Source organism: Nicotiana tabacum, chromosome 6 (genome assembly GCF_000715075.1).
Source record: "Nicotiana tabacum cultivar K326 chromosome 6, ASM71507v2, whole genome shotgun sequence".
NCBI classification, from domain to species: domain Eukaryota; kingdom Viridiplantae; phylum Streptophyta; class Magnoliopsida; order Solanales; family Solanaceae; genus Nicotiana; species Nicotiana tabacum.
This window is the reverse complement of record NC_134085.1, coordinates 71115298-71127406: the sequence shown is the minus strand read 5'-3', so window position 1 is coordinate 71127406 and position 12109 is coordinate 71115298. Positions and strand designations below refer to the sequence as shown.

Below are 12109 nucleotides of genomic sequence, written 5' to 3'. Positions count from 1 at the left end.
TCATAAAATAAACTTTACCAACTTACATAACAGAAAATATAATAATAATTCATATGGGGAATTGTGAATATAGACACCCGTAGTATTTCTATTAATAGAGTCATTTATGGAAGTTGTGCATTTTCTCGTTTCGTTTGGATCATGCTAAAAGAAAGAAGGATTAGCCTTAACATACCTAAGCAAACGCTGGGAACGAATTGCAATATTGTTGTCTTTGGGGATTTAACATCCTTAGTGAATGTTGGAAACGAATTGCAATATTGTTGTCACTGAGGTTTTAACATCCTTATCAAAAGAAGAAAATGAAAAACTTTACGATACTTGTGCTTTTGAAAATCAATCATTGGTCCCAAACATATGAAATCTCAAACTTATCAAAGTGTTTGTCAACCTAGATAGAAGATTAAAATGTCTTGGCATGAGCATTAACCAAAAGTGGAAAAGGAACATAAAAGAATCACAAAATTAGGAGAATAAGCCTCATTTTTCCACTACAAAAAAATAGCATTTAGCGACGGATTTTAGCGACAAACTTAGTTTCATCGCTGATTAGCGACGGATTAGATACAGAATAATAGTTTCGTTGCAAAAAAGCCAAAAAATAGTTAGTATATAATATAGCGACGAAATCGAAAAATCGTCGCTAAATATTGGCGCCCTTAATTTAGCTACGGATTTAGCGACAAAACCTGAGCGACAAAATTTATTTACCTACATCGACGGAATTAGCAACGAAATTTCCGTCGCTATGCTTAATTTCTGTATCAAAATTTTTTTAATCTCCTTGCTACGGAAATTTCCGTCGATAATGTTATTTCCAGTGAAAAATAATATCATTATTAGCGACGGAAATTAAGCCGTAGCTAAATCCGTCGCTGAATACCACTTAATTATTTACCCTAAGGCACAAAATTGGTAAAAGTTTGGTCTCTTCTTCTTCTAATAGGGTAGAACGCTGGGAGAAAATATAGGCGGCTGGGAGCAAAATCAATGGAAAACACACTTGAGGGCAAGAACAAGAGCAAAAATTAGTAGCCAACGTGAATCTAAGGTGTGTAGATGGCTTTAATTTGTTTCCTCTTCTATTTCTTATGAATCAGTAGCTTGATGGCGGTGCTAATGACTACGAATACTATGTTCATTACACTGAATGTGAGTGAACATTTTCAAATTATTTGTTTTCTTCTGACTTTATTTGCATCAATTTGGAGTAGCTAGGGCTTGGAGCTTTATCAGATTTTAATTGTAAAAGGGGGCTTTTTTTGTATGTAAAGTTCTTTTCTTTCATAGTTGGACTTGTGTTTCTGGATTAATTGTCAAGATGGGATCTTTTTATGTGACTAATTAGGTTTTCACTATATTTGTATTTGCTTCTTTTACAATTTTACTGACTCTTTATGTGATTGTCTTGGTGAAGAGGTTATGTGTTATTAGCAAAATTGGGTTTTAATTCGACTTAAAATGGATATAAATTAGTATCTATCAAGTCTTGACTTTGGTTGTAATAATCAATTTTTCATTTTTCCCCTTGATGAAATCTCCCAAAGTGCAAGATCCTTTTATTATTCAATCTCCTTTGTTTGTAAAAAGGTTTGGAGTATGTAATTTTTGTTCTCCCCTCTTCACCTTACTTGGGTTTTATTTTGTTTTATATAATTTGAAGTTGAATTTGAGAAAGTCTGTGGATTAGTTTTTACTGTATCTACTATTCTACTGTGATTTGATCTTGTGAACTTTTTTTTCTTATTTTAGTTGAATAATTGCCATTTATGGCTAACTGTAGTTCCTGCACTTCCTTTTTCTCCATATCAGCAAGCATGTTCTAGCAACATTGTTGACTGGTAAAATAATGTGTCACTTTATTTTAAGTTATTCAAACAAATTTTGCCTTGTAGAATCAATTGATCATCTTTGATAGATATTTACATCTATTTGGCTTCGAATTTCATCTTTGTTTGGTATATGAGAACTTTTCTTCTGCATATGAAATATTAGTATTTCACTGATCTCCCTGCAGCCTTGGTATGATTGAGAAGATGGTGGCATTCTTGTGTTTACTAAGCAGGAGTTTTTGATGTCTTTTTTATATATATTTGTTTGCCTAAAATAATTAGTTTATATATATATATATATATATATATCTAATTATCCTGTTTTGTTTCTATATTAAATAGGAATATGGATAATTTAGAGCGCGCTTGGATGTACGAGAGGTCGGATGGCCGAGGGGGTATTAATTCTAATTTTGTAACTGGCGTGGATAGCTTTCTCCTGTTTGCACGTTCTCAGCAAAATAGCATGAGTGGTGAGAATGTTCGATGTCCATGTAAAAAATGTCGCAACATTATATACATGGATGTTGAAACAGTTAGATTGCACCTTTTTAAGTTTGGATTTGTTGAAAACTATTCTGTTTGGAAGTATCAAGGGGAAAAAGATATGACTGGTGTGAGGTCTTCTAGCAGTGATCTACATGGTGGTGTTCAACCTGCATTAGGATATGACAATCCATACCGACAAATAGTTTAGATGCAGCTGGACCCAACTTTGGCCAGGGTTCTAGTTGGCAATCTTATATTAATACTGAATTTGAGTCGTCTCATCATTTTGAGCCTTCAATGGAGGACGAGGCTAATCCTTCAATGTGGGAGGATCCTAATCCTGAGTCTCAAAGGTTTTATGATTTGCTAAAGGCTGCTGATACAGAATTGTATCCTGGTTCTTCCCTTTCTCAACTCGCAGTAGTTTCTAGGATGCTAAACATTAAAATAAAGAACACTTTATCACAAAGGGGATATGACCAAATGATGCAATTGCTGAAAGAGGCTTTACCTGAAGATAACATAATGCTTGAAAGTTATTATCAAAACAAGAAGCTAGTGCGTAGCTTGGTTTTGCCGGTTGAAAATATTGATTGTTATAATTCAGGATGTATGTTGTATTGGGGTGACGATGAAGACCTCACATCTTGCAAGTTTTGTGGCTACGAGAGGTTTAAACGTCGTGTTGGTTCTCGTAAGAGGAAATTAGTCCCTTATAAAAGGATGTATTATTTTCCTTTGATTCCTAGATTGTGAAGATTATATGCATCTCATGCTACAGCTGGTAACATGAGATGGCATCATGAGCATATACAAGAGGATGGGGTAATGCGTCATCCATCAGACTCTGAGGCTTGGAAGCACTTCAATGAAACTCATCCATTTTTTGTTGCTGAACCAAGAAATGTGAGGCTAGGGTTATGTACTGATGGTTTCCAACCATTTGGTCAATCAGGAAGAAAATACTCTTCGTGGCCGGTGATTGTTACTCCATACAACTTACCTCCTTGGATGTGTATGAAAGAGGCGTACATGTTCTTAACTGTCATTGTTCCAGGGCCAACCAATCCTAAACAAAAAATTGATGTTTTTCTACAACCTCTAATAAAAGAATTGACTTTGTTATGGGAGGAAGGTGTGGAAGCATTTGACATCTCAAAAAAGCAAAACTTTCAATTAAGGGCGGCTTTGATGTGGACAATCAGTGACTTTCCAGCATATTCTATGTTATCAGGATGGAGTACTGCTGGAAAGTTAGCATGTCCTTATTGTATGGAGGACGCACAATCTTTTAGATTACGTCATGGTGGGAAAACAACTTGGTTTGATAGTCATAGAATGTTCCTTGACCAACATCATCCATTTAGGAAAGATCGTAAAAACTTTCTTAACGGTCATACTGTCAAAAGTCTACCACCAACACTTAGAACGGGAGAGGAAATTTTGAACCAAATTAGTGAGTTAGGTCTAAGAAAAGTAATAGAGGAAGATGTACAAGTAGTTAATTCGAGAATATGTAAATCTTGTGGATGGAAAAAGCAAAGCATCTTTTGGGATTTGCCTTATTGGAGTTCTAACATGATTCGGCATAATCTTGACATCATGCATATTGAAAAGAATGTCTTTGATAATGTATTTAACACAGTTTTTAATGTTAAAGACAAAACCAAAGACAATCCGAAAGCACGTCTGGATATGCTAACCTATTGTGATAGACCTCAGTTGGCAAAGGATGCTAGTGGAAAATATCCCAAAGCTGCATATACAATAGACAATGAAGCAAGAGATATCTTATTCAATTGGGTGAAAAGTTTGAAGTTTCCAGATGGGTATGTTTCAAATTTGGGTCCATGTCTAGAGACGAACAAGTCTAGGTTATTTGGCATGAAAAGTCATGATTGCCACGTGTTCATGCAACGATTAATGCCTATTGCCTTTCGTGAACTACTTCCTAGCAATGTGTGGCAGGCACTTACAGAATTGAGCTTATTTTTTAAAGATCTTACTTCGACCACTCTACGAGTGGCTGACATGGAGAGATTAGAAATAGACACCCCACAGATCTTCTGTAAGTTGGAACGTATATTTCCACCGGGGTTCTTTAACTCAATGGAACATTTGCCCGTGCACCTGCCATATGAAGCAAGAATTGTTGGACCTGTACAATATCGATGGATGTATCCTTTTGAGAGGTAAATTTAAAACTTCTATGTCATAAAAGTGACAAGTATGCTACACATGACTTTTTAATTTAATGGTCCATTCATTTATCTATTTAGGTACCTTGGAACTTTGAAAAAAATGATTGGGAATAAAGCTAGTGTTGAGGGATCTATTTGTGAAGCATATTTGATGACAGAGTCAACACAATTATTTTCTCATTATTTTGAACCTCATGTCATTACACGTGATCATAATGTGAACCGGAATGATGATGGTGGTGTTGTGGAAGATCATAAAGGAAATTTATCAATATTTACATATCCGGGTCGACTATCGGGAGAAGCAAAAAAGAAGAGTTTATCCTTGGAAGAAATCAAGACTGCCCAAACTTACATTCTACTAAATTGTAAAGAGGTTGAGCCATTTGTAAGGTAACATTTGAAAGTTATACCTTCTTAATATAAGAAATATTCGTATATCAGAAACACTAATTTTAACTTATTTTGTTGCAATGAAGTATGTACGTGGAACGTTTACAAGAAGAATATACGAATTTATCTCAGGATCAAATAGATGAGAATCTCGAAACATATTTCTCTATATGGTTCAAGCAATATGTAAGCCTCCAACAATAATTTACTTTTATACAATAATGTACATAAATTGACTTGTTAAATTTAACTAAGTCTCACAATTTTTTAAATAGGTCCGAAGCAACCATATTAAGAATGCATTCTTGCGTAGCCTTGCTCATGGACCATTGACAAGCGCGATATGTCATTCAGTGTATTTTGTTAATAGATATAAATTTCACACAGAAAGTCATGGTAGCGCAAGATCAACAATGAACAGTGAAGTTTGTATATCGGATCCAAATGTTGGTGACTACTATGGTCGGATACAAGAGATTATACAAGTAGAATACCGTGAAGAACCTTTAAAAAATACTGTATTATTCAAGTGTGAATGGTTTGACCGAACGATGAATGTTGGTGTTAAAAAGCATAATCAATACAAATTGGTGGATGTTAACCATCGTCGTCGATATAAAAAAATATGAACCTTTTATTCTTGCAATGCAAGCAACTCAAGTGTGTTATGTTCCTTATCCTAGCAAGAGAAAGGACAAGGAGGATTGGTTAGCTGTATTGAAAATTAAACCTCGGCATGTTGTTGAATTACCCGATGAGGAAGTGATGGCAATTTCAGATGCAAATCTCCCCTTCCAAGTTGAAGAAGTTGAAGATCATGTGATAGATATGAACATTGTCGTTGATGAAAATATACTCTTACATGATCCAAATGGGGATTTAATTGAAATGGATGAGTACGTTGATGATGAAGTGTTGCTAGATCATGAAGATGAAGAAGAAGAAGAAGAAGAAGAAGAAGAAGAAGAAGAAGAAGAAGAAGAAGAAGAAGATAGAGAGGATGATGAGGAAGAAATAGATAGTGACTAGTGTGTTAATTAAAAATATGTTGATGTATCTTACTGTGTTTTGTTTGTAATCTAAGCTGAATGCTATGTGTTTTGTTTGTTGTAATCTAAGTTGAATGCTATCTGCAAGAATATATCTATATTTATTTCTTTTCTTTGATGTCTAACTTCGCACTCATTTCCCTAAATTTATAACTTATAACAGTAATTTTGGTCTGATTCTTGACTTATACCAATATTTTCTGTTTGTAGGGACTTAATTCTTGACTTATACCAATTTATGATTCTAATTTGCTTACATGTAATTTTTTTTTGTAGATATGACTCGAGGGAGAGGCAAGTCCTCAGTTAGGGGTAGGGGTAATTCTGCTATTCGTGCAAAAATGCCTTCTGTTCCCATTCCAATAATTAGTCCTCAACAAGGTGGTACGAGCTCTTTTATTGGGCAGAATCACATAAATCAAGTACAAACTTTAGCTCCTAGCAGTACGACACTCGTTCAAACATCAGGTCATGGTAGTACCCCAACTATCCATTCTGAATCATCTCCTAATACACTTGATCATAGTAACTCAATAGGTGAGGGCATATCTACTCAAAGCAACACAATTGGCGAAGGTGAGTGCACCAGTAGTCGCGGGCAGCAGACACTTGTTACTCTTGCTCCTACAGGGTTAGTCCATGTTTTTACTATTATTTTTTATATAGAAATTTTGATTTATGATACCCCTTCAACTATTGTCTTCAAATTTTTTCAGGTTAGAACCTAGTGGATTATGCTCGTCGAAAATATTTAAATCTTTCAAGCATGAACTTGATCCCAATGGAATCAATTGGAAAAGTGTCTCTGACGAGATAAAAAACTTTTATTGGGGAGAATTTAAGGTATAACTTCTCATTATATAATGAATTTAGGAAGTGTATTAACTGTTATAAATAAGATATTAATGTTATTACTGTATAAAATTATTTCAGAAGAAATTCTATTGGGACTCTTCCATTGATAGTGCAATGAGGAGCCAATGGGAGAATAAGGCATCAATCAGGTACAAAGATTTCATTTCCAAAATGAAAGCTAAAAAAGTTAGGCCAAGAGGTGTTCCAGTAGAAGTGTGGGAAAGTTGGGACCAACTTTGGAAAGATCCCAAGTGTGTTGAAAAGTCAGAAATAAATGCAAAGAATCGTCGTGGCGGTAGGAGTGGAGTCTCCATCGGGACTCACACAGGCGGCTCTGTCTCCATTGGGGAGTATCGCAAGAGACTTGTAAGTATATCGCAATTTTGGAAGATTCATTTGATTGAACTCATATAGATATGTTTATCATACTGATTATTATTATTATTTGGAACTCATATAGATATGTCACGAATTACAAGCTTAGGGGATTTGATTGACTTACAAACAATATGGTTTATCATTCTGAAAATCCATGTATCTATACAAGTTATATGAAAAGCATGACTGCATAAAGGGAGCAGCCTTAACTTGTCTTGTTCTGCTATAGCCAGGTTTGCGAAGTTTGTACAGATATTGGTCAGATTTGTAATGTTAGTGATTTTTCATTGTTTCTTGTGCTCGTGCCAGTGGATCTGGGACTAAAATAGGACTGCCTGACTAGGCATTGTGAAGGGGACAAAATGCTCTTGCCTTGTACAAGTACTCCTCTTTACCTGTTAGCCTGTATAGTGAAAGAAAGAAAGACATTGCCTCTTTATCTGTTAGCCTTGTACAAGTACTCCTCTTTTGAGAAAAAATTATTTGTCTTTTACTTTTTGAAAATGGAAAGTGTTATAAACATTAAAATCTGACATCTTTTTGATTGGTGTTATGCCTTGTGATATGCAGGGTTTCAGAATTGAGATAGGTGGTTTAAGATAGTATTCTATTATATAGATTAAGACTAGATAATTCACATTTGTAGTGTTTTGTGTCTCTCTTTCATCTTTTTTTGTGCCTTTGTGATATTGGAATTAGTAGTGACAATCTATGCCCTTTTTATAAGAATGCTTCTAAAACAAGTGAAACATATATTCTTGGTTTGTAGTAACACCAGTTAGCCTGTGTAACTTTTTGAACATGGGGAGTGTTATAAACATTAAAATCTGACAGTGCCTTGTGATATGCAGGGTTTCAGAATTGAGATAGGTGGTTTAAGATAGTATTCTATTGTATAGATTAAGACTAGATAATGCACATTTGTAGTGTTTTGTGTCTCTCATTCATCTTTTTTTTGTGCCTTTGTGATATTTATATAGAGTTCCATCAGTGTTATCTTGTGGCACTTTTTTTATGCTTTTAGTTATAGATGTGACAAAACTTCTGGTTCTATATTAATATTTTGATGCTTTTAAAAATAATTTTTTTTATAGGCTGTTGAAAAGGGTCGAGACCCAACACCAAGTGAGTTACATTTGTACGTCCATACACATGGGTATGATGGAAAATCTTTTCTTGATGAGAAATCTCGAATCGTGCATGTAAGTGCAATATTGTATAATCTTATTTACTACAATGTAAAAAGAGTATGAAAAGTATCCTCTCTGTTGGTTAATTAAATGCTCAATATTCTTGACAAGAAAGGTATCAGGAAATATTACAAGAACAAACACAAACTCAATCTGATATTGATCAATGGAAAGCGTATTACGAAACCACGGGAGGGGAAAAGAAGAGAAGAGTATATGGTCTTGGATCTCAAGCAAAATGCTACTATGGACTGAATCTTTATGGCTCTTCTGGATCAGATGCTTCATCATCAATACCACCTTCGAGTGCTCAATCAGCATCGAACATGGATGAGTTAGTAACGCGTTTGATTCCTACACTAACAGAGCACATAGTTCCTGTGCTAACTGATCATATGCTTCCAGTATTGATTGAGCGGGTGCGTGAAAGATTTCATCACCCTCACTGACTTCTACTGACCACCCATCAGATGTGGTACCAACAGTTCATGCTCCTACTACTACTGCTACCGTTCATGGGGTTCGTCCATCGGTTTTAAATGATGACCTTAACCCCTAAGCCCTGTATTTGGAAGCTTTTTGTTTTGAACTTTATTGTTGGTGTTATGGATAATTCGCACCTTTTTGGTTTGAACTTTATTATTGGTGTTAGGGATAATTCGAACTTAATTGTATTAGCTATATGCATTTTGATATCATTTTGATAATTCGAACATCGGGCATTTCGATATGCATTTTGATATCATTTTGATAATTTATATGAATTTTAGTTATTATTAAGGATATTTAATAAATATAGCGACATATTGCGACGACTATTTTTTGTAACAAAAATGAATATATGAAATAACATTGCGACAGATTGCAACAGACGATTTTGGTCGCCCAATGCAAAGCTGAAATGAGTCTAACAATGTTGGCGACGGATTAGCGACCGACTTTCTGTCGCAAATGTATGCCAGCGACGAAATGCATTGTGAATTTAGCGACGGAAATTCTGTCGCTAACGTTAGCAACGGACAATGTTCGTTCCAAGAACGTCGCTAATTTAGCGACAGATTCCATTTTTCCGTCGCAAAGAGCTTAGCAACGAGCAAACTAGCAACACCCGGTAATCCGTCGCTAATTCTGCTTAGCGACGGAAAAGGCTCTTTAGCGACGGATTTGGGTCGTCGCTAAATGCTATTTTTTTGTAGTGTTCATTAAGTTTTCTAACTTCTTCAAAACCAACAGCTCTGGTTGCCACTATGTGAAGGAGCTAATCCTGAATCACATTTTGGTTCATGAAACCGGAATAAATTTGGATTTCCCTGCCAAACCTAGAACTGCCACTTTATCACTTTGTCACATATATCAATTAAGGCATGAGTCGCAAATTTTGCTAAGGCAAAATCTGCCACGTACTGGGATGTTTTAGATAATTATCAATTACTCGCATAATTAAGAATTGTCTCAGATTACTTAAAATTTTACTTATTTTTAATACACTTTATACACCTTATTATAATATACTTTACTATCATGATCATGTGGTACCATATAAAATTAATACATACACTATTATTTTTAAAATATCCATGTAAAAATACATATATTTTCTTAACTTATAATTTTCCTAATCTCATATAAGGAGTATAAATTTTCGTACGCTCAATTCTTAAAATGGTAAAAAGATAACCTTCTTTTCTTGTGAGAAAATAATTTTTATCTTTACAATAAAGAAAATCTCATAAACCTTTCTCATATTATGTGTATAATTTAAAACATATTCGAAAGTAGTAATATTAATAACTATATAAAATCATATTTTTCAAACCATTTTTTCTTTACAAAAAAAAAGTTCCACTAAAAATACCATATCAAATATATATATAACGATATCAAGGTTGGTAAACTTACGGGTTATAACAGAATATGTACCCACTCTCTACTCTACGATAGTGTAACATCCTTACCCCCTTTAGAACATTCGTCCTCGAATGTTAACTCTTACAGATTTATAAAATTTTCACTAGGGTCTCCTCTTTAACTTAAACTAAACTATATCTGAAGTCGCGACTATGCACAACCTTTTGTAGTTGAGTATCTCGTATCTTCTTCACCTTTACCTGACTTACCTTTCAATCTCGTGTCGTATTTTCTGTTTCTTTCGTAATCTTCCTTCCTCATAGGCGGAAATTATGCCTTAAAGCTCTACTGTAATACCTGTACCTCTAGTGCATACAAAACCTGGCGAAAATTCATACCGAACTCTTACGGCTCAGCTCTATGGCACGATCTGGAAACAATAGAAGGGTAACATTTCCTATATGCCCTATAGCATCTCAATTATAAATGTTGCGCGTAAGTGAGACTCTACTAGGTACGGCTTTGTAGACTACCTAGGACACGACCCGTTCTGATACCACTTTGTCACACCCCGAACTTGGGGAGGCGTGGCTGGCACCCGGTGCCGTGCTGGCCCGAACGAACCACTATGTAACTCATGATCGTTCGACCAAAACTAGAACATGCATAGTTTGAGTTAGCCGGACTCATTCCTTTTTGTAACTATCATGTGCCCACATGAGCACAACTCATAATGTACAACTATAAGTGGAAAATACTGTTTTACTGAACCATTTTTCTTAAAACATGAATACATATGGGTTCGTCAAGGCCTTTGATATATTGTACAAAATGAACCTCTGTCTACAAAGCCTCTAATATTATTTGACATCAAATGGGACAGGGTACTGGCCTACCCATAAATCTGTAGCAAAACTCTGACACGATGACTCATAGACCCGGTTGCACTCCGAATGATGTGGAGTCTTACCGATCATTCACTGAATGCCAATCTCGTCTACTATGAGCGATCGTCAAACTGATTATCTATACCCGCGGGCATGAAATGCAGCGTCCCCAGGAAAAAGGGACATCAGTATGAATAATGTACCGAGTATGTAAGGCACATAAGTAAGTACATAACAAACATGGAAGAAATATAGAGTAAATGGCTCAACTTGTAAGTCTGGATAATTTTGTAAATCATGTATACTCATAGTGTCATGCATATGCGTATGAATGTCATGTCGTGCATAGGTACATATTTCATAATATCATCAGGCCTTTGAGGGCATCCCATCATATCATCTCGGCCACTGTGGGCAAAATCATCAACGTATACTAGCTGATCAGGTGGTGGTGTGTATATAACGCCATAACCTTTCCCATATTCCATATCCATATATACACGCGTATATAACGCCATATGGTCATGGGTTAATGTGCATGTATAAATGCATGAAATACATATGAAATATGTTAATTAAATCTTCTCGGAATGCCATAAAAATCGATATACCTTTCGGATAAACTTTATCAAATACGTATTTTTCTGAGACCCATGAACAGAAGATATAATAATAATTCACATGGGGAATTAGGAATATAGACACCCCTGGTATTTCTATTAATAGAGTCATTTATGGAAGTTGTGCATTTTTTTCGTTTCGTTTGGATCATGCCAAAAGAAAGAAGGATTAGCCTTAACATACCTAAGCGAACGCTGGGAACGAATTGCAATATTGTTGTCTCTGGGGAGTTAACATCCTTAGCGAATGCTGAGAACGAATTGCAATATTGTTGTCTCTGGGGATTTAACATCCTTATCAAAAGAAGAAAATGAAAAACTTTATGATACTTGTGCTTTTGAAAATCAATCATTGGTCCCAAACATC

At 35.2% G+C, this 12109-nt stretch overlaps 2 protein-coding genes across 9 annotated transcripts; both read left to right on the top strand.

Annotated features, from left to right (window-relative positions):
* Positions 1-437: 437 nt before the first annotated feature.
* On the top strand, positions 438-9102 carry LOC107780688 (uncharacterized). 8 transcript variants are annotated; one of them, XR_012710407.1, is made up of 9 exons: positions 796-1051; positions 2175-2305; positions 6241-6595; positions 6681-6807; positions 6898-7185; positions 7280-7430; positions 7507-7578; positions 8292-8399; positions 8503-8533. XR_012710407.1 is itself a non-coding variant. In XM_075254839.1 (7 exons), exons 2-7 carry the CDS (start codon positions 2179-2181, stop codon positions 8640-8642), a joined length of 1149 nt encoding a protein of 382 aa, XP_075110940.1. In that variant the 5' UTR covers positions 800-1051; positions 2175-2178; the 3' UTR covers positions 8643-9102. The 8 variants fall into 8 exon arrangements, 5 of the variants coding, with proteins under 5 accessions (XP_075110943.1, XP_075110940.1, XP_075110941.1 ...); XR_012710408.1 differs by lacking the exon at positions 7280-7430 and having other exon boundaries at positions 8503-9102; XR_012710406.1 differs by having other exon boundaries at positions 7280-7578.
* Positions 2313-6182, top strand: LOC107780687 (uncharacterized). Its single transcript, XM_016601253.2, has 4 exons — positions 2313-4513; positions 4601-4915; positions 5002-5101; positions 5191-6182. The coding sequence occupies exons 1-4, from the start codon at positions 3111-3113 to the stop codon at positions 5542-5544; spliced, it is 2172 nt and encodes a 723-aa protein (XP_016456739.2). The 5' UTR covers positions 2313-3110; the 3' UTR covers positions 5545-6182.
* Positions 9103-12109: the final 3007 nt, after the last annotated feature.

Bases quoted from the DNA above. Each gene is read 5' to 3' on its own strand.
- LOC107780688 (XM_075254839.1), top strand. From the start codon at position 2,179: ATGGATAATTTAGAGCGCGCTTGGATGTACGAGAGGTCGGATGGCCGA. The intron at 2,306-6,240 runs GTGAGAATGTTC...TTTTTTTTGTAG, and splicing joins TCAGCAAAATAGCATGAGTG to ATATGACTCGAGGGAGAGGC. The intron at 6,596-6,680 runs GTTAGTCCATGT...AAATTTTTTCAG, and splicing joins GTTACTCTTGCTCCTACAGG to GTTAGAACCTAGTGGATTAT.
- LOC107780687 (XM_016601253.2), top strand. From the start codon at position 3,111: ATGAGATGGCATCATGAGCATATACAAGAGGATGGGGTAATGCGTCAT. The intron at 4,916-5,001 runs GTAACATTTGAA...GTTGCAATGAAG, and splicing joins GAGGTTGAGCCATTTGTAAG to TATGTACGTGGAACGTTTAC. The intron at 5,102-5,190 runs GTAAGCCTCCAA...TTTTTTAAATAG, and splicing joins CTATATGGTTCAAGCAATAT to GTCCGAAGCAACCATATTAA.